At 40.6% G+C, this 27503-nt stretch overlaps 1 protein-coding gene across 1 annotated transcript in view; it reads right to left on the reverse strand.

Moving 5' to 3' along the window:
* LOC124236990 (WD repeat-containing protein 19) overlaps positions 1-27503 on the reverse strand; it is a 91666-nt gene that overhangs the window by 9178 nt on the left and 54985 nt on the right. Inside the window, exons 22-36 of the mRNA XM_046656046.1 lie at positions 26259-26399; positions 26096-26178; positions 25535-25618; positions 23888-24034; positions 23439-23563; positions 21376-21488; positions 19540-19608; positions 12254-12331; positions 10829-10925; positions 8939-9063; positions 6187-6268; positions 4266-4416; positions 2410-2533; positions 1554-1630; positions 1099-1223 (exon numbers count right to left, since the gene is read on the reverse strand). Coding sequence (XP_046512002.1) covers positions 1112-1223; positions 1554-1630; positions 2410-2533; positions 4266-4416; positions 6187-6268; positions 8939-9063; positions 10829-10925; positions 12254-12331; positions 19540-19608; positions 21376-21488; positions 23439-23563; positions 23888-24034; positions 25535-25618; positions 26096-26178; positions 26259-26399 — 1608 coding nt within the window. The 3' untranslated portion in view covers positions 1099-1111. The remainder of the gene's footprint in view (positions 1-1098; positions 1224-1553; positions 1631-2409; positions 2534-4265; positions 4417-6186; positions 6269-8938; positions 9064-10828; positions 10926-12253; positions 12332-19539; positions 19609-21375; positions 21489-23438; positions 23564-23887; positions 24035-25534; positions 25619-26095; positions 26179-26258; positions 26400-27503) is intronic.

A 27503-nucleotide genomic window follows, 5' to 3' on the forward strand; every position in this document is an offset into this window, starting at 1 on the left:
ATTAGTCATTAGGGAAATGCAAATGCAAACCACAATGAGATACCAGTTCACACCTACTAGGATGACTGTAGCCAAAAAGGCAGACACTGACAACTGTTGGTGAGGATGTGGGGAAGCTGGAACCCTCGAATGGAATGTAAGTTAGTGCAGGTGCCATGGAAAGCAGTTTGGAGTGTCCAAGGACCAGCAAAAAGGCCAGTGGTGCTGCAGCATTAGTGAGCAGAGGCGGCCGCTGGGGCCAGCTCATATAGAGTCTTGCAGGCTCACTGTTTTGGTAAGTGCAATAAAAAGCCCCAGGAGGGTTTTGGAAGGGAACCAGATACACTGGAGGCAGACTGAGGGAACTTTCCCACAGACTGGGTGATGGGGTGACAATAAGGTGAATCACAAATAATGTCTAGGTTTCCATTCTGACCAACTGGTTGGATGGAGCTGTTATTTACTGAGAGGCAAGACAGAGCAGGTGGTGTGGGAAAACCCAGAGCTCCATTTTAACCAGGTTAAGTTAAGATGTGTCAAGAACTAATCTCACTTCTTCCTTTTGCTAAAGAATCTCCTGAGTTTTGGCAGAGATTTTGGCTTGCCAACTAGATACTACATTTCCCTGCCCCCCTTTGCAGCATTTGTGGCCATATGAGTAACTTCTTGCCAATGGAGCCAGAGTGGAAGGCGTATGTGCAGCTTCCATGCCACACAAATGAGAATTGGAAACGAAAAGAAATGGGGATCTTTCAAATCTCCGGAAGCCAAAATTTTTTAGAGTGTATCCTCCTGAATTATAGAACTTAACTCCATTGTTATTAGCTGGCTCTACTTTTAACAGACTGATTAAAAAGAAGCCCATGTGAATTGATAAAATATGTTCTAGTTGGAAGCCATGATGCTGCTTGGCCAAATAATCTGTCACTATAGAGAATGTACAACCTGCATTTTAGCACTTTTTAAAAAAATACATCAAAGCTTTGTTGTTAGATTTGTTCAAATCTGACAAGTTACATGATGCAGAAGAAGGAGGCAGTGTGAGTACAAACGGTAAAGCTGTGTGTACTGTGTGGCCTCTCGTGCCCTGGGAAGGTGAGTGGGCAGTCTGGCACTTACCTGCTCGTGCCACTCACTGCTCCACCTCTGTTCGCAGGTACTGGGTACAGTCTGAGATTTTCTTCAGCTGAGCCAAGTTTAATCGTTCTGAGCACATAGGACATGTGCTTTCAGTGTTCAGCATGCTGTTTGGGGAGGGAAAGACAGAGTAGATTAAATATATAATATTCCTTTACCTTTGGGTTGTTCTAATGTGAAAAGCAATATTCCTGTCTACACCTCTTAATACATGTTCATCATGCAGTGTAAGAATTAGGAATATTCAGTCTCATGCAAGATCCCCTTTCAGGATACTGTTCTCAAAGGTCACAGAAGGTTCTTCCAAGAAGACAGTTTGGTCTTTAGAGATGTTTAGGAACACGAACAGAAAGGCGATTTCAGAATAAAAGAGTGGCTGAATAAAAGGTCTATTTTTGGACAAATCTGTGTGACCTAGTGAAGCGACGCACACTTACATCTTAAATTCTGAGTACAGAGCAGGGAAGTCGCAGTGTGGACACACCGTCCAATCATCCTTCAACATATGTCGACCCTAGAAACAGTACATTTAAAGAGTAAAATTCATCTTTATTTTAAGAACTCCCACCATTATTCAATTATTATCATTGGATTACAGTTAGAAGCCAGACCTCTAACTTAGGAAATTATTGATAGTTCACATAGGTGGGCAAAACTGATGAGCAAGAGAGGGCATCCAAAAGACTAAAGCCAGATTTTCCTTTTCCGATTCATGCATAAAAGAATAGCCTTCAATTTTGTGAAATCGTTATGTACCTAAGCTTATTTTCCTTTAAAATAAAGCTTATATTTGTCTAGTGATTAACAAATAATATATTTTAAAGTTTCTTAATAATAAGTCTTAACATTAAAATTCTCAATAAAACCTGGCACTTATTAAGTGCTACAGCATGCCAGGTATTTATTGTACTAAGGCTTCATACATGTTCTCTCAACCTGAAGTTTATCTCAATAGACAGGGGTTGTTACGGGTGGACCTAGCAAGGTAAAGCAAATTGCACCAGGTTATACAGCCAGTAAGTGACAGAAAAAGGATTTAAGCCCAGGACCGTCTGATCCCCAAGCGTGCGCTATTCTGCCCCACAGCATCTTCTCGGTATCCACTTAGATTATTATATGCTTTGAATATAACTTTCAACATTGTTGACCATGAAATCATATGCTAAATGTTGCAGGAAATTCAAGGGATAAAACTATTTCAGAAGTGAAGAAAATGTTGACACACATCAAGTATTCAAATGGGTTATATTTATATATACGCAAAGAAATGAAAATTATTATAAGGAAACTTACTGTTGCAATGCAATATGGGATGTTATTTTTACATTCAGGACAGAGGAGTTCACACTCTGGGAGAAGAAACTCGCAGAATGGACACGGGGTTGTGGCCTCTTCTGTCTCGGATGTATCGGGTCTCCTGTGAGGAAGAATCACGTCATTTAAAAACGCTTTCCCTTCCCTGTAAGATGGATAGCAGAGAGCAGGCGTATTTGGAAAACCAGGGACGTGTAACACACCTACTTCTTCACAGTCAGACTCCGAGACTAGAAATCCCTGCAAGCTCACCATCAGCCCCGCTCCAGCTCAGGAAGGGGGAAGAGGAATCAGGATTGACCAGTGTAGCATTACATGGGCCACACCGGGGAGCTGGAGTTCACAGCACAGTAAATGGCAGCAAACATGGGTGGGTCTTGCTGTCTCCTCTCTTCCTCTGCCATCGGAGTGGTGAACTTGCTGTTTCTCCTCTGTCTCTCCCTTTTGTGCACTGAAGTGGTAAAGGCTATCAGCGCCATCCAGTAGAACTTTTTGTGACAATGGCAGTGTCCTGACTGTGTTCTCCAATACAGTAGCCATGAGCCACAGGAAGCTCTTGAGCACGTGAAATATGGATAGTGTGAGGAACTAAATTTTAAGTTTTGTTCAACTTTAATTAAATAGCCACAGGTGGCTAGCAGATACCGTATTAGACACAGCTCTAGAACACTCCTGTGTGGGAGACAGATCACAGCATCTCTTCTAAGCTAGCACCTAGGCCAGCGTGGCACTAAGTGTCAGGGTAAATGTGCTCTGGCCCTTTCTCCGCACCTCACCCTCCATGCTGGCAGGTATGTTGGGTCAGCCTGATTTGGTCTGAAGCTACTTAAGCTTATCAGCTTAAAAAAAAAGGGATCTTCCATGTCGCCCTGGCCAGCTTAGAGTTCTCTGCCAGGAGCCCAGCTGACAACACGGTGGTATTTGCTTCCATTTGCCATTACTGGTGCAGGCATCTCCCTCGGCTGAGGTCTGGGTCGAGATTCAGGCACACCTGGGTCCCTTGGTCATAATGAGTCCCGCAGGTACCCCAAATGCCATCACTACTGTGAATAAGTGGTAGTATAGCATTGCTGCATGATTGCAATTACTGTTTCCTTTTGTAAACATTAGTGCTACTTTTTCCTAGTTCTCCTTTAGAAAAGTAGGCTGCTTAACTGCTTTCTGAAGGGAGCACCTGCCTTACATGCCTTTGGAACTACACAGGGTTTGGAAATGAACTGTATTCTAGCAATCGGCTGTGTAATTATTATTATTACACTGAGAAATATTCCCTTTTTGTCCCTCTGTGGCAGATGTTGCTTCCTATCTAATAGCCATTTTTTTCTTTCTTCCTTGCCAAAAGAACTTTGTTTTTACTCAGCAGTATGCTTGGCAGCTAGAGTGTGGCAGAGTACTGGCCAGTGAGATGTAAATGGAAGTCCTGGGGATGGTGTCCTTCCTAAATAAAAAGGCAAAGACCTTTTTGTCTTTTAATTTCCTTACTTCTTCCTGCCTTGCACGAGGACGTGATGTCTGGAGTTGTGGCAGACAACCACAACTGTGCAACCATGAGGAGGAAACTCCCATGCTCTGGATGGCTGAGCTGGATGACAGATGGATCTGTCCTTGGTGGCATCAGGACCCAGCGGCACCAGCCTTGGACCATGATGCCTTGTATATGAGTCAAGTTATTCCTGAATCGTTCAAGCCATTGTTGGGTTTTCTACTGTTGGTAGCTGAATACAATCCCAATTGCTACCCCCTATCCATTTTCTTAGTGAATCTGCACATTAGCAGCCACATTTTGAAAAATACATTTGTGAAACATGATAGTAGAAATAGCTGTCACTGCCTACCTCACCATTGCCTCAATCTTCTTTTTGTATTTGGCGTCTACTTTGTTGCGGTACTCAGGCCTCATCAGCATAGCTGCAAAGCTGAAAGCAGAGTTCTTCAGGCCTGCTCTGTGACACTCGATCACAGTGGACGTCAGGATTGGCACAATGTCTGCAATACAAACGGGAGAGCAGAAGGCACATCGCCTCTACCGGCATGAATCTGTCCCTGTTTAGCAGGAAAACAGGATCACACCTCTCTACATTTCTCTAACAACCAGATAAGAGCTGTTTAATGAGGAAGGGGCACAGCAGGGCAGTCAAGCTAACTACTCATCAAAGTGTCTTTCCCCTGATGATGCTGTGCTTCGCCTTGTGACACCAGGACCTGCACTCCCTTTTGCATGGATCCCTCCACACCTCTGAGATACATGTTTGCATTTGACAGGACTGCTGATGAATGAGTAAGGGAGATTAATAACTTTATGCACTAACCTCTCTGCATGCATCTAATTATTTCTTCTGGACAGAAACCCAGAAGTTGAATTACTGGTTCAAAGAACATGACCTTTAAAAAAATTCTCAGCATAAATTGCCAAATTGCTTTCTAGAAAGGTCATACCAATGGCCATTCCCACCAGCAGTTGTGAGAGTGTCTTGCACCCTTTGCCAGCACGATATACAATTATTTGAAAGTCTTTTTCATGTAACAGAAAGGAATACATTTAGAGAACAGGGGTTGGTGAATTATGACCCATGGGCTAAATCTGGCCTTCTGACTGTTTTTGTATGGCCCATGAGCTAAGAATAGTTTTTACATTTTTAAATGGTTGGAAAAAACCAAACGAAGAATAGTATTTTATGACATGTGAAAATTATATGAGGTTCACATTTCAGTGTCCAAAAAAATAAAGTTCTGTTGGAGCACAGCCATGCTTATTCATTTATGTCCTGTTTATGCCAAAATGGCAGAGTTGAATAGTTGGAACAGAGACCATATGGCCCCAAAGACCAAAACATTTGACATCTGGCCCTTTACAGAAAAAATCTGCTGACTCCTGTCAGAGAATGTGACAAAATCTATTCACTGAATAATGTTATAACAACATGTAGAATACTGGAACCTTTATCAGAGGAAATGGCCTATAGTGGTTGAGAATAGAGTCAGACTTTTATTAGCTGACGATGTGATCTTGGGCAAGTGTTACTTCTCTTCTTTTGCTCCTATTTGCTTATCTGTAAAATAGGGAAAATAATAATGGTAACCAAGTGTGCAGTCTTGAGACTTATCCTTAGAAAGACTTGCTTGAAAGGTTGGTCCTTGGCTGGCATTTGGCATTTTGGGAGATTTCTCACTATTTCCAGAACTGATGAGAGTGGCTCTCTGTGCCTAACTCCGTACAAACAATGTGGTTTACGCTGAACATCTGCTTTCTGGGAGTGTGGAAATTTGGTATATGCCAAGCAGGGGGTGCCTATGTGTCCAGCCCCCAGTACAACCCCTGGCACTGAGTCTCTCACAAGCTCCCCCCGGTAGATATCATTTTACGGGTGTTGTCCCACAGCTCACTGCTGGAGGGGTTAAGTGGTGTGACTCCACTTCGAGGGGACTCTTGGGAGCTTAACGTCTGGTCGCCTCCAGACTTTGCCTCATGTGCCTTTTCCCTTTGCCGGTCTTGCTTTGTATCTTTTTGCTGTGACAAATATTAGCCTTGAGCACTGCCGTATGTTGAGTTGTGTGAGTCCTCCTAGTGAATTATCAAACCTGGGGGTGGTCTTGGGGACCCCCGTTATACCACCTCATGGGGTTGGTGTAAGGATTAATGTGTTAATAAATGTAGAGAGCTTAGAACAGTGGCCGATCAAGTTAGTGAGTACAGATTTGATAATGCTGTACTAGGGCAGAAATGTGGATTATAAGCTCTTCTCAGACAGTACTTACGTGATGGAAATTTGCTAATGTTGTTTGCCACTCGAATAAGCATACGTGCCCCTTTCATATGATCTCCATTTTTAACATGAATCTGAAATAAATGACATATTTTACTCTTCTTAGAGACGTTGATTAACTCTAATTCATGCTTTATTCCCCCAAATAAACTCCTTGATTGTGACCCTGAACAGGATTGTCACAAGATCCTTGCAGCCTTACTTGGCTAATGCCGCTTGGGATTTCTCTTTATTTCTCCTCTGTCAGCAGCTGCTGCCTGGCACTTGGTCTCACTGGCCTCACCCCGACTCTACATCCTGCTTTTTACTTTGCCCTGAACCACTTGACATGAGTTCAAATCCCTGGTCCATCTCTTACTGGCCATTATTGGGGACTAATAATACCAACCTTCCTAAGTTGTTGTGAGACCTGAAGGGTGAGTCAGGCAGAAAGGGAGAGGATTCCTTGCTCAGGAAGAGGGCACTTGCCTGTGGTGAGGCAAAGGGGTGGCGATGGCTGGTGGGGCCTGAGATCGGGCAAGTACAAGGTGGGTGTGACACAAGGAGGGGGTGCACTTAGGATGAGATGAGGTGGCAGAGTCGGCATGGTCAGGCCATGCCTGCACCGCAGTCACCCAGGTAACAGGAGGTGGCCCACATGGCGGGGCAGTGGGGATGGAGAGAGGCAGGCAGACTAGGAGTGAGAACTGATATTTGGTGACTCCCAGGCGTCAGGTCTGAGCATGATGGATGATGGTATAATTTACTGAGCACTGCGACATAATTAGTAAAAATTAACTGAATCTAAAGAAGGGGAAGGGAAGGCCTGGCTGCTTGTCCTCCCTCACCCTCCGCTGACTCCCAGGGCCTCAGACTGCCCAGCTCAGCCGTCCGCACCCAAAGGTCCCAAGCTGTCCTTCAGCCAAAGTCCCTGTCCCAGCTCTGGGGAGGAAGCATCTATCAAAGCCGAGCCTCCATTTCCCCTGAAACATGGATGACTCTTTAGTCTTTTGGGTCCAAGATACCTGTGACATTTTTACATCGATTTGTTCTTACTTGATAGGGTCTGATAGTTTCCCTTCTGATATCACAAGCAGATAAAAATTTTAGAAAATCTTGAAAATGTTTGGTGCTCACATAAGAGATGGGAGCAGAGGGGAAAAGTCACAAAGGTGCTGGCTCTTCAGCGGGAGGGGAGGAGGACGTCTGGTCCAGTGGAAGTAAGGGGCCAGAGGAAAAGAAAAAGACTCGAGAAGCATCCCCATGGCTTATTGGGGTAGAAAGCCCTGGTCCCGGAGGGCCTCTCACAGGACTCCTTACTTCTGCTCCTCATCTTCCACCAACTTGTATCTATCCCCCCCTGCACTCCTAAAGGCCCCACTTTGCTGGATTCCGTGCCCTCAGCACATTGGCACCACCACTTTCTGTTCCCTTCTGTCTGACAGGAGTCCTCGCGCTGCTCTGAAGGGAAATGTACTCCTGGAGCTTGCAAGTGGGAATTCTAAACTTTCCCTTACAATCAGTGTTCCCGACCTGTGCAGCCGAAGGTGGCAGCCACTGGCCACATCTGGCCGTTTAAATTTAAAAATTAAACTTATATAAAATAAAAAACTTAATCAGTTGCATTGGCTGTATTTCAAGTGCTCCATAGCCAGGCTAGTGGCTGCCATACTGGGAAGCACAGATACCGAACACTTCTGTCACTGCAGAGACTTCTACTGGACACAGTGTTACCATAGACGTAATTAGGCTCTAAATCACTCATAACGTGACTACTTTATTCTAGGTACTTTCAAAGTTACATAAGCTCTTGTGGACTGGCCTGAAAACCAATCTATTACTGTTAATATGAGAAGACAGATTTTGATACAAATGAAAATTTAGAAAAATACGTAAGTTGGAGACTGCCTGTATCTTACAAAGATATGAGGGTATACTTAAATATACATAAGCATTTATCCATCATATAATGTTTATATAAATTGTACATACAAGTATTTGAGATTTGTATGCTCTGTTTTGTTTTTTATTGAAAATTACTGGTAAAAAAGCAGAATCGACAACTGGACATAAATATAAATGTGGTAAAAAAGTAATAAAAGGGTGCACACATGCATTTATAGAAGTAGAGAGGACACAACACAGTGTTAACAAGTGTTATATTGGGGTGATGCACGTAAAGGGGGAATTACCTTTTTCATTGTACTTTTTGATATTCTTTAAATATTCTCAGTGAATATGTATTATTTTTATATTCAGAAGAAAACTAAATACTATTAAAAATGGTAGAATTGTATAAAATCCACTATCTTAGAATTAATAAACTAGTAAGCTCTGGTTAAACAAAAATGTTTTAAGTAGATATTTTTTGTGTGTGACCAGGTAATACATTTATGTGCTTCAAAATCAAAATAACATAAAATATATACATGGAGAACCCTGCTCGCCCACTTAGTCCCTCCCACCCTGATCGGGGTTTGGCGCTGTGCCCCCTCTGCCCCACACCTTGTTCCCTTTAGGAAACTACTTTTGCTAGTTTTTGGAGTCTGTTTCTAATCTTGCAATGAATATATATTCATTCTAATTTTTGCCTTTTTGTACACAAAAGGCAGCATGTTGTATAATTGTTTTGTATCTTGCTTTTTTCACTTAACAATATAGAGATCTAGGAAATCGCTCTAATCCAGTGGAGAGGGGCCCAGAGAGATCCCTATGGGTGTAAGCACACCTGGCAGGTATGTCCCAAGTCACTCCAAGAGCCTCACCTTCACTAGTATATAACTGTGCAGAATCATGAGGTTGGTGGCCATCTCAGCGGGAATTTTGATCTTCTGGGATTTAAGTTCTGCATACATACTGAAGAGAACGTCGTGTGCATTCCGATAGTTTCCTTGAAAAAAGGTGGTAAAATGACATTATTGCAAAAGATGAATGCTAGGGACTTTCTATGGCCCTCATTTTATTTTATTTTTATTATTTATTTTTGGTGAGGAAGATTGGCCCTGAGCTAACATCTGTTGCCAATCTTCCTCTTTTTGCTTGAGGAAGATTGTTGCTGAGCTAAAATCTATGCTAATCTTCCTCTATTTTGTATGTGGGATGCCGCCACAGCGTGGCTTGATGAGTGGTGTGTAGGTCCACGCCCGGGATCTGAACCTGTGAACCCCAGGCCGCTGAAGCAAAGCACACAAACTTAACCACTATGCCACCAGGCTGGCCCAAGCCCTCATTTTACGAATGACTTTTGTTAATCATGTTATTAGAAATATCTTAATAATTTCTTACAAAAAGTAACTTAGTAGTTTTTCCGATTGTAATTGATGATACTAACATCCAGCCAGTCCCTCAGGAAGAAAATGGGGGCATCCTAGATGTCTCACTCTTCGTTGGGGCATCCACTTGGCCCCAAAGTTCAATGGGTCATCGAGTTCTGAGTCTGCCTTCTTAAGTGTCTCAAATTTAGCCCTTCTCCCTGAGGCCCACTGCCAGTGCTTGTCATCATCTCTCTCTGTGGTAATGTATAATCAGAATTCCTTCTGAGCTTCATCTGCCTCCATTCTGAGGCCCCAAACCTCAAGGCCTACAGCATAACCCTCCCAAGGCCTATGGATCAAGTGCAAATTCCTGAGCGAGGACTTCAGTTCTTCAGGATCTGCCTGCCTACCTTTCCAACCTTATCTTTGCCCTTCCCCTCCTGTGCAGTCATGGTCAATGCCTCAGTGTCCCTGGCTCCTCCTTACATGCTGTTACTCTTCCCCGAACACCCCTTGCTCCCTCATCTCCTGCTGTCTCATCCTTTAAGAAATTAAGCTTTGAAACCCTTTGAAGCTTTCAGGTCTTCTCTCATCTCCATCCTCCAACTTCCCCCACCCCAACCCTCAGGATGAGGTGGAGCCCCTTTCCTGGTGCCCTTTTAATGTATTTCTCTTTCTTTTCTGGCACTTATCACTGTGAATGTACTTTCTGTCTCTCCCATCGAATCATGAATCCTTGAGGATGGAACTGTGGCTCAGTTCTCTGAATCCTGAGCTCCTAGCAGTTATCTGACTGACACAGGTAAACATAGGCTGAATAAAGAATGACTTCTTTAATTCCATGTTTTCCAAAATTGTGTTCCATATTTATGAACATTTAAAAGAATCAGCTTGCAAAAATTAGTGAACATATCAGACTAATGCTATGACTTATTCAATAAATATTTACTAAGCATATAAGTGAACAGAACCAATCTGGAGATTCTATAAATAGCTCCTGCATACTATAAAGAACTAGGTCAATAATAACACCACATCGTCTTTCATCGTCTAGTATCTTTTATATTGTTAAGGCCAAATACATGGGATGGAAAGAAAGTGTTGTGAGAGTGCAGGAGGGGGCTGTGGGCTGGAGAGGCAGAGATGTCATCCTGGAGACAGAAACTGTGAGGCCGGGAAGGAGCAGAGGAAATAGCTCCTAACAAGAGAAGGCCTGAGAGGAGTTAATCTATATCCCCTGTGGGGGTGAATTATTTTACTTCTCTGAAACCTAGAAACGGTCATCCCTGGTCTTCTGGGTTCAAAGCAAGCCTAGAATTAGAAAGCCATGGGCAGAGAAGGGTTTGGGAGCTTGATTCTACTACTTGTTTGGGGAGAAAAACATGAATGTTAGGGACCTACCTGCAGACTGCTCTTCTCTGGCAATTATAATGGCAGTCCGGGCGGCTTCTCGGTACCGCTTCAGGGCCATGTACAAGCGGAACAGGTACTTGGCATCCTGACATACAAATCGTTAGAGAAACATCACTTTCTTCATTAGCTTAGGGGAGAAACACCTAAAATTTTGCATTTCAGTTAGAATCACACTTACTTTACAGTAAGTGAGGATTGATAGTGTTTTTAAAAACCCAATGAATAAAGAATTTATCAAGTATTTAGTCAGAGTTTAATATGTGCCAAGTAATATTCTAAGTACTTGAGAAATATTAACTCATTTAAATCCTCATACCCTCCCTGTGAGGAAGGCACGATTATACACTAATTTCATTGATGAGAAACTGAAACACACCAGGAACTCTCCAGAGCCAGGATTTGAACCACAGCGATCAGGTTTCAGAGTCTATTCCTAACTCCACTCCATCGAGTTCTCTCAGATGTGCTTGAAACAGAAATGCATTCTTATACAGAGACCCAACTTTGCAAAATTTCAACAGTTTTTACAGTTACATAAATTTCTCGGGCCTATAAAATTTTCTTTGGCCTTTGACCATTTCTCATTCCTATTCTCTTTAAATCTAGACAGTTTCCCACACTGTTGATGTGATACTGGTTTCTTGATTATTAGACTAAGTGGACATAGGCGAGGCAGTTTGGAGCAGTCTAAGGGCCGGTGCCCTTTGGCAGGTTAACTTGGCCTCCCTGGGTCTCGGGGTCTTTATCTCGGGGATCAGGATCACTACGATCCTCTCCAGCTATGACAGTCTAGTGCCTTTTCTCCAAATCAGTTACTTGAGTTCCTTCACAAGCAGATTCCCTTAAACACCCAAGCACTCGGGAAGAAAAAGCTCTGGGGGCGTTCTCAAAGGAGTCTGTCCTCATTAGGACTGAGAGAAGACCAACTTCTGCACAAACTTCAAGAAAGTCACATATTTTGAAGATACATTCTTAATGATTTATTTCTACTTTATATTTATAGTGAGTTACTTTTATGTTAAATATGGTTTCTATTAATTCCCATAATTTTTGAAATATGAACCAGGTACACTGATTTTTCGGGATTAATGCTCACTCATAGTTCTAATAATCACTTTTCATAGTTCCTGGAATAAATAAAACTCTATAACATTTGAGAAAAATTGCGGGTGGTGAGGTGTGTTATCTAGAGAGGTGTGGCTATTTCACAGGTGGCAGTACCGATTTCAAAAGGTGAATGTACACAATATCCTCTGAAATGCAGGGTCTGTCCAGATGACCCAAGACCACCTTCAGAGAAAAAATTTTATACATCTATGATGCAAAAGCCATAATAGGTAAAAACACAGCAGAATAAAGTCAAATCATAACTCTGATACTTAAGAATGCAAGTGAAGAACGCATTGTGAGCACCTTAGGCATGCCATCGTTCTCCCCCATCAGGTGGCCTATCAGCTGATTGGTCAGCAGCTCATCTTTGGCCTGACCGACCTGTTAGGAAGAGACAGAAACAGTAAATTCAGCCTCTTAAACCCACGACGAGGAGGGAAAAGGACAAATAAGTCTTCTGTTAAGGATATGGAATTTAAAAATCTATTAAAATACCTGTAGTCAAGTGCCGGGAACATGAAAACTCAGGGTCTTGCTTCATTCATTTGTAGAGTCTCCATTAATAAAAATCCATCTTTAGAAGCTATAGCTTTCATAAGTTGCTATATCAAAATACTGTATATTTTTTTACACGCAGAGAGAATACACTGCTTGGACATTTCAATAAAAACTTGCTTAAGGTAAGTGACTAGAACACCTAGAGAATAACATCGGACACAGGAATTGGGCCTATACAACAGTATGCTGCTGAAGGCCTCTTCTCCAGCCACTCCTTAAGGAAATGCACGTGCACTTGGCTACATATAATCTGAAGTAGAAAGAGCATGGCCATAGGAGCCCAGAAGAGGGCAGGCAGCTGGAAATGTGAGTGGGTTCTGGAGAGGGCCTTTGCTTGGGGAGCTAGATTTGAAAGTCCATCTCCATAAACATCAGAGTTAAATCACTGACGTGTTGGGTGGCATTGATCAGGAAAATGTAAGTACCAAATTGGAGGATGGAAATTTTTAGTTTTAGTTAGTAGGAATAATTACTGATATGATTAGGAGGCTTAAGAGCCTTGTGTCTATAAAAAAGAGGTGAGCCAAGAACACAACTGGAACTCAACCAAAAGGAACGAACACTGAACAGCGTGGCACTGTCCTCTTGTCATATTAATGATCTAGTGAGAAAAGCCCCTGGAAAATGGAGGAAACTGTCCTTAGGGACAGAGCAACACATCGCCCAGCTTGCTACACCTTGGGGGAAAGTGTAAGGAGAAGTTTGGAAGTTTTCTGTGCAGTAAAGAAGGATGAGATCAGCACACTTGAGCATAAAAGAGATTGTGGTGAGAACCGTGGGGTGGAGACGCTCTTCGGGCTGCAGAATTTCTACACACTTCACTGCCCGTGGTAGGCATCAGTGCAAGAAAGCTAAGCTTTTACAAATCTCTTGCCTCTGCTCCTGCCACCACTATAAGGAAAAGAAATGGCAGAGTTCATCATCTTGATGGCTTCTATGGATGGCTGTGGGTGAATAAGCCAATATGGAGAAATGGTTAAAGCAAGGGCTCTGGGGTCAGCCTGCCTGAGGCCAAAAAGATCACCTGTGTGGTCTTGAGCAGGTTACGCTTGGGACCTCAATGAGGATAAAGATAATACCTAACTCACAGAATTATTGTAAGGGTGAAATAAGTCAATAGACATACAGGGCTTGGACCGGAGCTAGGCAGACAATGTTGCCAGATACAGAAAATAAAAATACAGGGCTCCCAGTTAAATTGGCATTTCAGAGAGCTGAGCACTCCCAAAGGGCTGGGATAGACGAGCAGGGCAGCCAGTAGGGAAGAGATGTGGCCACTCAGAATTGAGGTTAAAAGAAGGGTGGAGACAGAATGCTGAGGAACGCTTACATTTAAGGTTAGAGGAGCCAGTGAAGAAGGCCAAGAAGGGACTCACTGAGAAGCAGCTGGAGAACCAGAAGAAGCAGTGTTCTGAGGGAGTAAAAATTTCAAGAGAGATGTAGGAAAATAGTGTAAGATGCTGCCGTAAAATGCAGGAGGGTGAAGGCTGAGAAGAGACTTGGGTATTTAGCAAGCAAGAGAGATCAGTGGGGACCTTTTAGAGGTTTATGGAGTAGTGAAGGCCAAAGCTGACTGCAAAGAGATAAGGAAGGCCCCCAACACAGCTAACGGATACTGTGCAGCCGCACCTATCCTGTCCGTATCGTGGGTTCACGCAGGTAATGATTCCCAACTAGGGGGCTATTACTACCTCCCTCCCCTCAACACACACACCAAGAAGGTATTTCAGAACCTGGATGTGTAGAGGAGGGGGGTGGGGATGGGTGAAGTATGAACATTTTTAAGATGTTCTCAAATAACTAAGGCAGATGCCTTCTGGTTGGGAATAAGCAGGTGAAAATGTGCAGGTCATGAGAAAATGTAAGTCACAAGTAAGGTGATTTTTTTCCCAGGGGAAGGAGTCTCACGGTAGAAAAGAAAGAAAGGAATGGAGGATTGGGAAGGAAACTTATGTCACCTATATGGAGCTTTCACTGAGCTGGGGGTTCAATGTGTTCAGATCAACAGACATTTACTGAGTGTCCACAATGTGCCGAACACTTGATAAAGAGATGAATCCCTGACCTTGAGGCACTATTAATCTGGAGGGCATTAGCTGTAATGGTAAGTGAGGTTCAAAGCACTTGCAGGGTTCTAAGGAGGGTGAAATTTCATCCAGAGGACAGTTCAGGAAAAGCTTCACAGGAAGTGGCACGTGAAGTGGGTCTTGTGTGTTGGGTAGGAGTGTGAGAGGCAGATAGGAGTTTGAAAGGCAGAGGTGGAGGGAGGATGTTCGAGGGGTAGGTGATGGCAAGAGCGAAGGAACAAAGCAAGGGGAGCTCTGACCTATTCAGGTGACAGTGGCCAGTTTAGCTGTAGCACAGGGCACGACCTAAAGAAGTCTAACTGGCAGTTTGGTTGGAAAGAAGACTTAGGTTAGTCCTAACTCTATTACTTTCTACTTGGGTGCCTTTTGGTTAGTCCTTTCACCTTCTGGGACCTCAGTTTCCTCATTAGTGAAATGGAGGTTCGACTGGATCACCTCCAGGGATGTCTAAGATTCTGTGATCCAGGAAGGATAGCTTGGGAACAAATTGTGAGGCAATGGCGAGTCACCAAAGGTTTTGCAGCTAGAGAATAAAATGATTCAAAACTAGACTTGAGAAAGATTATCAGGTAGTGAGGTTCAGAAGGCACCTGTCTGAGTGAAGTAATCCCAGTAATGGATAACAAATACAAATATGTGGGTTTTATATGACCTTAATAAAATTTAACAAAATATATAGAACTGGAGGTAGATACTGTGGGATTAAAGATAAAAGGAGAGAAATTTGATATCTGCACAGGGACTTCTACTATAGTTTTGTCTGATTTGATGGATTCCTTCAACTCTTCTGAGAAATGCTCCTACCTCCACTTCAACCGTGGGGTTCTAGTGGGACTTCCATGTCTTAGAGGAGCCCCTCGCCATGACCATAAGCGTCGTCTAGGGGTGGGAATTTGACCCAATTTGCCCAGGCACGACAGTTCAACCTTGTGGCCACCAGTAGACTGATCCTGGAATGGACACCTGAACCAACCAAATCAGAGCCCTTCTGGAATTAGGAATTTGGGACTAGAGTCTCGTCCCTCTTTGGTAGGAAAGAGGGGAGAAGCACTCTTGGGAGCTGCTGGCAGTCTTGATTCCAGCTTCCTGGAGGAAGTAGGCCTTAGAAAATGCTGTGCAGATGTAGAGAAAAGCAGAAAATAAGAGGCTATTTTTATAATAGCATTTTGTGAATGGCCAGAGAATAATTTCCACTCTTTAATAATTCCCTGCAGCTTCAAATTCAGGTAATTTTAGAAAACGAATACTAATATTTATGTCACAATAAAAATGTCAGCATTCTTACTGAAAAGGCTTAGAAATAGTGATCAACTCTGTAGCAGTGACTATTCCTAGCAACCAGATCGTGGTCTCTAAATAACACTTCTTACTAACAGGAACTGGAACTCCTTAAAGAAATGGCTGATTCCAGGACTGGGGCAAGAAATGGAATCTATAATATCTTGTTGTACCTCAGAGCAAGGAAGATATCAAAGATTAATAGGATTGTGTCAAAAGGAAGTAATAGTCAATATAAAAGGACAATTTGGGAATCAAAAATAATATCAACTGCAATAGATTGAAATACATCAAATATGCTAAAAATCTATGAGGTCTAATGATGTTAAAAACAAAAGCACCTCATTGATCACTTTTGGAGAATGTCAGGGAGCCAACTCATTATTCTGAAAACTAGTAAATAAAAGGGGAATAAAATCAATTATTTATCCTGCTTTTCCTACCCTACTTTCCTTTTGTTCAGGGTAACCAAATAGCTGATGTGGAATTCAAAAGTAATGACAAAAATTAGTCTGTCACCATTTTGCAATTGCTAATAAAATAATGGATCTGGGTAATAAACATTAATGGCTGCTGAAATCATTAGGTGAAAGGTTGATGGGAAACCTCATAATGGATGGATCAGGCTGACTACACTCACACCCAATAATCAATCTTAACATCATAAAAAGAGAGATAATAAAAAATTATGGGCTGTTATGAACTGAATGTTTATGTCCCCCTGAAATTCATATGTCGAAGCCCCAACCCCCAATGTGATGGTATTTGGAGATGGGGCCTTTGGGAGGTGATTAGGGTTACATCAGCTCATGAGGTTGGGGCCCTCCTGGTAGGATTAGCCATTTTATAAGAGGAGGAAGTGAGAGAGATCTCTCCCTCTCTCTTCGTCTGCAAGCACTGAGGAAAGGCCATGTGAGAACACAGTGAAAAGGTGGTTATCTGCAAGCCAAGAAGAGCGCCCTCACCAGGAATCAAATTGGCTGGCCCCTTGATCTTAGACTTATCAGCCTCCAGAACTGTCAGAAGTAAATGTCTGTTGTTTAAGCCACCCAGTCTGTAGTATTTGCTATGGCAGCCTGAGCTGACTAAGACATACTGATATGATGAGATAGGAAGTACACGGCCTCATCTATGAGTTTTTCCAAAAATATCAAATCTATGTCTAATCAAGTATCTAGATTTAATTACTAGCTAGTGGGAAATACAGGAGGTAGAGAAACAAGTTAAATTATACCACAAGGATGCAATCAGCTAAATCTATATGTCAGAAATTCCTCAGGACAAATAACTTGGTTTCTTAACAAATAAATAGCAAGGGGGTAAGATAATAGGAGGGAGGGGTGGGGAGAGAGGGGAATAGGGTAGGGGAGGTGGGGTAAAAGGGAGAAGGGAAGAGGAGAAGCAGAAGAGAAGAGGAGATGGAGGGAGGGAGAGCGATGGAGATTAAAAGAGACTTAAGCACATATAAACTAAATCCAGTGCCAGGAGCTTCTCTGGATGTGATGTGAGCTAACCAGCTGTGAAAAAGCATTTATGACACAGTTGGGGAAATTTGAAGCCTAACTAGATCTTTGACAATATCAAGAAATTATTGTTGGAGAAACTGGAACCCCAAAATACATTGCTGTTGGGAATGTAAAATGGTATAGATGCTTTGGGAAACCGTTGGGCAGGTCCTCAAAATGTTATAGAGTTAACATATGGCTTAGCAATTCTACTCCTAGGTGCATACCCAAGAGAAATGAAAACACATCCACACAAAAATTTGTGCCCAATTTTCAACAGCAGCATTATTCATGATAGCCCTAAAGTGGAAACAACCCAAATGTGTATCAACTGATGAATGGATAAATACAATGTATATAGTCATACATAGGAATATTATTCAGCCATAAAAAGGAATAAAGTACTGATACTTGCTACAACACAGATGAACCTTGAAGATACTATGCTAAATGAAAGAAGCCAGACACAGAAAGTCACATGTACAGTTCCATTTAAATGAAATGTCTAGAATAGGCAAATCTATACAGACAGAAAGTAGATTATACTATATAATACATATAATATAGTCATTGAGACAGTGTGGTATTGGTACAGGATAGACTAGTCAATGGAAGAGAATAAAGAACCCAAAACCAGACTCACACATATATGGTCATTTCATCTATGTAAATGCTCCATAGTAATTCAGTGGGGGAAAGGATAGTTTTTTGATAAATGGTGCTGGATTGACTGGCTATCCATGTGGAAAAGAAAGGTCCTTGACTCCTACCTCACACCACACACAAAAGTTAATTCAAGATGGGCAAAGACCTCAATAAGAGCTAAAACAATCAAATCTCTGGAAGCACATAAGACAAATATCTCATGACCATGAGATAGGCAAAGATTTCTTAAATAGGACTAAAAAGCACTAACCATAAAAGAAAAGATGCATAAGTTGGACTTTATTAAAACAAGAATTCCTATCATCAAGACACCACTAGAGAATAAAAACACAAGCCACAGCTCGAGAGACTTTCATAATATATAATAAAGTCCTTCCAATCAGTAAGAATAAGATGAGATGATACAATTAAAAATTAGAAAAAAGATTTGAATAGCACTTCACAAAAGAGGATATTCAAATGGCCAATAAACATATGAAAAGGTGCTCAATATCACTAGTCTTTAGAAAAATGAAATAAAATCATAATGAGATACCACTACACTTCTATAAGAATAGTTACAATGAAATAGACTGAGAAGTATTGGTAAAGATGAGGAGCAACTAAATTCTCTTGCATTGCTGGTAGAGAGCAAATTGGTACAAGTACTTTGAAAAAAATGTTTGGTAGTACCTACTATTGCTAAAAATGTGTATATCCTATGACCCAATAATTCTACTCTTGGATATATACCCAATAAAACTAGTGCTTATGTCCACTAAAAGATATATGAACAACTTTATTCATAACATGCCCAAACTGGAAACAACCTAAATGTCCATTAACAGAATAATGGGTAAATAAATTGTGGTATGCTCATAGTAGAGTACTACACAGCAATGAATAAGAATGAACTATGGCTACATGCAGTGACACAGATGCATTCGCAGACTTAATGCTGACTGAAAGAAAGTGGACACAAAAAAGTATATATGTATAATTCCACTAATATGAAATTCATAAACAGGTAAAACCAATCCATAAGGATGGAAGTCAGAACTGTGGCTACCCTTGGTGAGGGGCACTGACTGGGAAGCAACACGAGTGGGCTTCTGGGGAGCTGGAAATGCTCTCTATCTTGATCTGGGTGGGGGTTACACAGGTGTACATATATGAAAAAATTAACTGAGTTGTATACTTAGGATTTGTGCACTCTACTGTATACAAGTTACAACTAAAAGAAAATCCAAAAGTTCGTATCTTTTAGAGAGAGATTTTGTGTCCACAAATGAAATGACACGATGTCTGTGATTTGTTTTAAAATAATACAGGGAAAGAGGGTGGGGGTATGAGCAAAATAAGACTGGCCATGTGTTGACAGCTGTTGGAGTTAGATGATGGGTGCAAGGGAGTTTGTTACACTGTTTAGTCTACTTTTGTGTATGTTTGGAAATGTCTCCAAAAAGTATTTAAAACTATTGACAATATCAAAAGTTTCCTTACAGAGTTGACTTACAGTTTCAATTGCCATTTCTATTGCTGCATTATCTTCTGAGCTTGGACATTTCAGGAAGTGTTTAAGTGCCTGAAATGAGAATTGTATAGCAATTAAAAATTTCCAGACTTCTTTCACTTTGGGAAAAACAAAGCGTTCACACACACAAAGCAATTATAGTTTGTGTAAGTATCTTCATCTCAACCAAGGGCTTGTACAGTGCTGGGTCTTAAAATATATACTTAAAAGACTGAGAGCAATTTAAAAAAATGGAAGGATCCAGTTGACCCTCTGAAGAACCTACTTCTGATTTCTGATGAAATAAAAATGAAAAATGTACCCTCTTTCAGTAGGAAGATTTAATTATTTTCATTCATTTATTCATTCAACAAATATTTACTGACAACCTGCTACCATGTATATAAGACTGTGCTGGACGCTATGGAGAATACTAGGAAGGAAATGATATAGCCCCTCCTTTTGTATTATGTACAATCTAATTGGGGAGATCTGTGTGATGTGATGATGATAGAAGGAATCAATTATTTTAAGTCGTAATTGTCTAACTCATAAATACCATACCACCACATCTATGAAGAAATTTAAGGCTATAAAAGTTTAAAAGACAAATACGCCGGGGCTGGCCTGGTAGCATAGTGGCTGGGTTCACGTGCTCTGCTTTGGCAGCCTGGGGTTTGTGGGTTTGGATCCTGGGCATGCACCTACGCACCACTCATCAAGCTATGCTGTGGCAGCATCCCATATACAAAACAGAGGAAGATGGGCATGGATGTTGGCTCAGGGCCAATCTTCTTCAGCAAAAAGAGGAAGACTGGCAATGGATGTTAGCTCAGGGCCAATCTTCCTCACAAAAAAAAATAAAGAGAAAGAAAAAGAAAAAAAAAAGACAAATAAGCAGTATAGCCAGTTGGTTCTATAGGTGCTCTGAGGAAGAAAAGATGGTTAAAATGGAGATGATCCTGAAGGTGTCACAGAAGAAAAAGGCCTGGAAGATGAACAGGTCTGCGGTAGGTGACAAAGAGGGCAGAGAAGAATCTAGATGAAGAACAAGGATGGGAAAAGGCTAGTGGGAATGTAGGATTCTTCAGGGGATGCCAGATTGGGAAGGTCAGGCTGGTTGGTCAAATTGTGGAAATTCTCTTGAGCTAAGGAGTTTGGACTTAGTATTTAAGAGGCCATAAACAGCAAATTGGTGACCTGAAGGCTGAATTCACACACAGACATGTTTCTTTGGCCAGTGAGGTATAAACAAATATCTGGGCCCATATTTTAAAGTAGGGAGGCTCAGGCTTCTATTTCTCATGAAAAATTAAATGATCTTGCATTACTGGGCCCAAACTCCTGAATGGCAACAAGTTTCCAGAGGTGAGCAGCAGCTGTGCCCTTCAAACAGAACAGGTGCCAGGCAGCATCACCATCCTGTCACACCATGAGCGCACAGCATCACCCACAGCTTCATTTATTTATGTCCTTTGTGAGAAACATAACCCATGCTTTTGGGGCTCTTTAGCAATGAAAGCGACTACCATTTGGGGAACAAAATGGAGGATGAGTTATAGGGAGAGAAACTAAAAACAGGGAAAATAGGAAAATACTGCAAAAATCTAAAGTGAGGTGACCCTGGTTTGGATTAAGTTGACGGAAGTTAGAATGAAAAGAGAGAGACGTGAGAGAGATTATGAAGGAAGAATGTGACTGGGTGTGGCAGAGAGGGGAAGATTTTAAAATTGACTTTGAGATTTCACACGTGGGTGTCTGGGAACACAAGATACTTAAAAATAAGTCTTATACTCGTTCCTGCGGAGTCCACTGCATGTTTTCTGGGCAAATACTAACTCGTGAATATTGGCCACACAGCAAGAAGAATTTTCCAGCTTGAAAATGTCTTTTTTCTCCTTCAAAATATAAGGCAATGCTTTGGTAGTCTTCATTAGTAGTGTCTTCAGAACCTACAACAGAAGCTCATTGAGTAATACATCTGAGTAAAACTTATTTTACGTTAGCAATAAAAGGTAAACAAGATCTTAAAAACGGCTGATCTAAAAGTAGGTGATTAAAAACTTTCAACAGCAAATAGCAATGTTATTATCAGTGCCTGTTTTCATCGCAAAACACACTCATCACAATTACCCCACAAATCAACTCTGCTCCGTCTTCTCTTCACTCTACACAAGACTCAGGAGAGGAATTATGAGGCTTTGCGAGAATCTAGGTTACGGTTTGACATGACCCTTAGTGACCTTTACCATTCTTTAAGAGTCTCAATCGCGTTTCCTAAAACAACAGGAACAACTAGGACTATAATGTCAACCACCAATTGCCTGGAGTTGCAGAACAAGCAGAAGCCAAGTTCCCCGTAATACGCATGAACCCGCCCCCCTTCCTCAGCGACGCCTGCTTTAAACAACAGTCTGTCTGCCTTTGTCAGACAAGTAAGGAAGATGACAGTCAAGTGGACAACAGATGTTCTGTTTTTCCTTTATCACTGCTTTTCTTTTGGTTTGAGGCTTAAACATATTAAGCACAGAGGAAGAAGGAGCTCAAAGCTGCTGGCGTGCCACTCACTGTTTACATTTACCCACGGGAGCTGGAGGCTCAGGACGCTAGCCAAGCGACATCCGCCCTGTGCCTCCAGCCCAAGGCAGATGTGAGTTTATAAGAGCAGCGGGTACAGAAAGGTGGAGAGAAGTGTGTGTGTTGTTCTGGGGGTGGGTGGGGGTGAGTATGTACATGATATAGGATAAGCCACATCCGTACGAAATTCGAAAAACTGAAGTGTGTTAGTGCAATGGTGATTTGTAACATTAGGACAGAAGTGTCATCTGTCAAGTTAAACATGAATAATTCTAATGTTGCTTTTATCGGTACTTCTTTTTTTTAACTATTTATTTTCAGTAATTATCTGAATGACTTCCTAAGATATTAGAAGATGCTTTTACCTATTTGTTCCCTGACAGACTGAAACAAAAGTTTTCTCATGACTCCTATCATCAATTCTTATGGGCATTTTGTGAATTTTAAAAAACAAAATCACACAAAAGGACAAGTATTTTATGATTCCACTTATATGAGGTACCACGAATAGTCAAATTCATAGAGACAGAAAGTAGAACAGCGGTTACCAGGGGTTGAAGGGAACAGGGAGTCACTGTTGAATGGATACAGAGTTTGAGTTTAGGATGACGAAAAAGGTCTGGAGATGGATGGTGGTGATGGTTGCACAATGTGAATGTACTTAATGCAACCAAGCTGTACACTTAAAAATGGTTAAAGTGGTAAATTTAAGTTATGTATGTTTTACCACACACACACACAAACAAAGCAAAACACCACCACAAGTAATGGCCCATAAAATGAAAATCTGAAAGTTCTTTCAGTAGTTTCTAAGAGTAATTGCAAACATGGGAGGAAAACCTATAAGCAGGTGTTCTCAGGTTATAAACTTCTCTTTTGGACTTTCAGAATCTTTAAAGACCACGTCTTGCGTATATCACTCTTCTTCAAAGTAATCATATATTCTTAATTTGTAACTCAATTTAAAATTTTATGAAAACATTCACTTTCTCAAATATCATTCTGCATGTCCTGTCACCTTCGTTTTGGAAGATTGCTTTCCCACTGGTTGATCAATAGCAGGATGTGGGAAATCTGGTCTCTCTTGGAATTCACCCAGAAAACCTTAATTTCTGAAAACGGTCTTATAATTCCATCTTACCTTTAAGGTGATAGCAGGGATCCTGGAATCTGACAGGTAACATATGGATACGTGTGTGTCTATGTCTAAATGGTGTGTGCACGTGTGCTTGAGGGTACATCAATCTGACCATTAGATCATAAGAGTCAAAGTGTTTCTATGATAAAAATCTTAAAGAGAAATTAGGGAAAATAATGATATTTACCGATAATGTCTGCATATATTTCCATTTTGTTGTGTTGCTGAGCCAGTGTGAAAGCTTCATTGTTACATTTGGACATAACGAGAAACTGGATGGCAGACCCATAGTCACCTAACTGTAGAAAAAACCTAAAACGAAGTACTTTTATTAGCTTGACTCATTAAATTAAGTTTGTTATTTACAAAATAAAATCTTTTTAAACCATGAGAAATCATTTCAAAATAAAAGTGTATTAGTTAAACTGCAGTTCTATACTATATGCTTATATCTGACAAACATACTCTCATATGCTGACCACAACAAACAGTATTTGAATTTAAACATTTGGACCTAATAAAAAAGGTAGGAAAAAATAAATATTCCATTTGAATTTATTTATTTGATAAGAGGAAGTGGGCCCTTCTTTTAACGCTAGTTTTTGGAAGTCCAAAAATATTAATGCATTATGTTACCTGGCCACCATTTTGGCCCCATCCAGAGACTGGGTCTGTCTGACAACACTGACGGCCTTTTCAGGATTGTTGAGATGGTCCAGATAAATGCGGATTACACTGTTCCATTGTTTTGCATTCTCATACGCCAGAACAGCTTCTTTGTATCTATAAGAAATACTCAGTTCGGACGAACTTTCTTAACACTGTCACAATTGGGGGAAAAATGTCAAGAAATGTTTGAGACACTTTTCTCTTTTATTGATGGTGGTTGCTTATTTTTCTTGAACTTCTTTGTTTTTCATCAGAAAGAATACCAGGAAGCATCTCACTAAAATGTTCTTCTTAGGGGTTTATAAATGAACAGTAAAATACCAATATTGAATTGTAAATACCAGTATTGAACACTAAAATACCAATATTGAATTCACCAAATGTGAAAATGAACACATTTCAATATCTATGTAATTTTTTACATTTTACTTGGTTTTTTTTGACTGGGAAGATTATAAGAGTAATATAGGCTTATTTTAGAAAACAGAAAATATGGAATTTTTCACAATTAGAGCTGTAGTTTAACAGTGATATATAAAATCTTTGTGTGTCGACCTCTAGATGGAGCTCAAGACTTCTCTTCAGTCTCCATTAACTCTCCAGCTCTTTCCATTTCAACAAGACATTCAGTGTATAAATATCTATTTCCTAAGGTTACTTTTCTGAAAGTGGAGGGTATTAACCTTTAAAAATCTCTTAATACATATTGCCAAATAGCTTCATAAAGGCTTTAGAAATTTACCCCCCCATCAGTCATGTATAACAAATGCATGTTTGCGTGTGTGTGAGGAAGACTGGCCCTGAGCTAACATCTGTGCCCATCTTCCTCTATTTTATGAGTTGGACGCCTGCCGCCACATGACTTGATGAGCAGTGTGTAGGTCTGCACCTGGGATCCGAACCTGTGAACCCCAGGCCGCCAAAGCGGAGTGCGAGAACTTAACCACAACATCATTGGGCCACCAACAAGTGCATTTTGACAGTATGATCATTAGTTTAAAATAAATCCCAATATGATAGGTTAAAATGATATACTGTTGCTTTAATTTACTATTACTGAAGTAGGACTCTTTCGTGTTCACATGAAATACAATTTCAGAATTGTATTTCCTCCTCTGGGACTCCTCCTTGTCTTTGGCCTATTCCGTCCTAGCACCTTTGAGTTTCTTGTACGAAGTTGCAGGAGATCTTTGTTTATTTAGGATGGTAACTGTCCACAGCTGTATTTTAATACTGTTTTGTGACTTAAATGGTGCAGCTATAGGTGTGGAATTCACATCTTTTCACTTTTCTTTCCCTCTGCATCACTAAGTTATCCTCTTTCATAAAATGACTATCCCTTAACTTCATTTTCACGTCATATTATATCAAAATTCCAACTTCTAGTATTTAACCCTCAAATAAAAGGAAATACCCTCAAATAAAATGAACATATAAAGGATCGACTGAGGCATATGAAGTATGAGGAAAATTCAATAGTCTGCCATGTCAGGCCAGGTGAGGGGTAAAGACGATTTTTGTCTTTCTCAACTTTGCCTTTCTTAGAGGGTTGCAAATACTAACAGTTAGTTTATAAAACATTAAATTTGTGTAAATTTGAGAAAGTGTGCAAACCTTCCGTCTGCTTCTTTAGCTTTGGCATACTGCAAGTGAATCTTTGGAGAAGAAACATGAGGCAGAAGCTCACCAACTTTTGCCCTAGAAAGGTAGGTTTAGGAGAGTATCAGCACCATAGTCACTCCCAAAGGAGCTTCCTACAATCAAATGTTAGTCTTTAGGATTCAAAAAACAGTTAGCATGATCTTTCTAAAATCTTGGCTCCTACAGGTAAAAGATTTAACAGGTTTTTCTCTTGACCCTCCACCACCAGCCCACCCACTGTGGGAAAATGAAGGTTAGTTCATTAACAATTTGGGGCAACAGGGCTTTTTTTTCCCCTAGTAATTTATCTGATCCGGATTTCCCCATACCAAACCAAGTGAATGTGGTATTCTCTGGAAAAAGAACTACAAATACGAACTCATATAAGAAAAGAAAAAGGAGATGGAAGGAAGGCCCAGATAGGCAGAACAGGACGTACAGACAGGCAGGAGGAGCAGCAAGGAAAAAGGCGGGGAGACCATCGAACCCATTCACTTTCACACTTGCTCAGAACAAATTCCAGCAAATTCTTACCAGTTCTTACAGCGGATGTAAACAGATGCTGCTTTGTCATAGTAGAGACCTTTTTCATACAGTTGGGCTGCTTCTGAAAATTGCTAAAATAATATGAGATTATTAAAGTACTCAATTTATTATGCCTAAGATCACATGAATATTTGCACACAGAAAAGCTCACCTTCATATTCTCCAGGATGGCTCCACAGTCTCTCTTAAGGACCCTGCTGGGATGCTTGAGGGCTTGGTTAACCCCTCGGCGTATGTCTCCCATTCTTATGGACATCTGGGCCACTCCAGCCAGACACACTTCATCATGCTCCTGTAAGGATAAGGCCGATAACTAACAATCAGACCCAAACTTAAAATGATGTATTTCAGCCAAACAATTAATTTAAATTTAAAACGAGCCCAAAGGTTATGGTCTACTTTCATTAATCTTTTCAGGCAAATCTAAAGATTTTGAAGTAACATTGAGTCTTTTTTTAAAAATCATCTGTTACAAAGTTATATTTTTTTCTTCAGATGTCTAGATATTTTATGCTTATGATCAAATTTTTACTATCCCTTGTCATAATGCCTTGCATATCTTTGTATGTCTTCTTGGTATAAAATTTTATGTAAGAAGTAATATAGTGGATATATAACATAAACGCTATGAATAAAATTAAGAGGAAAAAACTGTTTATCAAATTGAAGATTTCTCTACTAGGCATAATTAAACATTAAAAATTTTATTAATTTATTTAAAATTGTTTAATTCATTAAAGATAGCTAAAGAACTTTTCAAGTAACCAATCTGCACTAGTAAAATGTAATATCAAATTACATTTTATGTAAAGCAGCACATCTAGTAGAACATTCTGTGATGACGGAAATGTTCTATATCTGCACTGTCCAACATGGTAGCTAATAGCCACAAGTGGCTACTGAAACATGGCTAGCATGACAGAGGAACTAAATTTTAAATGTTATTTAATTTTAAATCATTTAAATAGCCACATGTGGCTAGTAGTTACTGTATTTGAGAACACCGATAAAGCATGAACTAAAACAGACGTAGCCAAAGAAAATGTCAAAACCCAAGAGATAAATGAGCAAAGGACATGATTAGACAACTCATAAAAATATAGACACAACTGGCCAACAAATAAATAAAATGTACTCAACTTCACCAATAATCAAACACCCATAAAATATTTTTTGCTAATCAAATTGGTAGAGATAAAACGATTGATAACATTCAGTGTTATGAGAATGTGGGGGAGATGGACACTTTCATATACAACTGATAGCTGTACGAATCACTACAATTTTTTTGGAGAGCAATATACAAATTTTAAAGCACACATTTTATGACCTAGAAATCCTACCTGTAAGAATATATCCCTCATAAATACTATCTTAGGTACTTAAAGATACACAT

The sequence above is a fragment of the Equus quagga genome, chromosome 3, assembly GCF_021613505.1.
Source record: "Equus quagga isolate Etosha38 chromosome 3, UCLA_HA_Equagga_1.0, whole genome shotgun sequence".
Taxonomy (NCBI): Eukaryota; Metazoa; Chordata; class Mammalia; order Perissodactyla; family Equidae; genus Equus; species Equus quagga.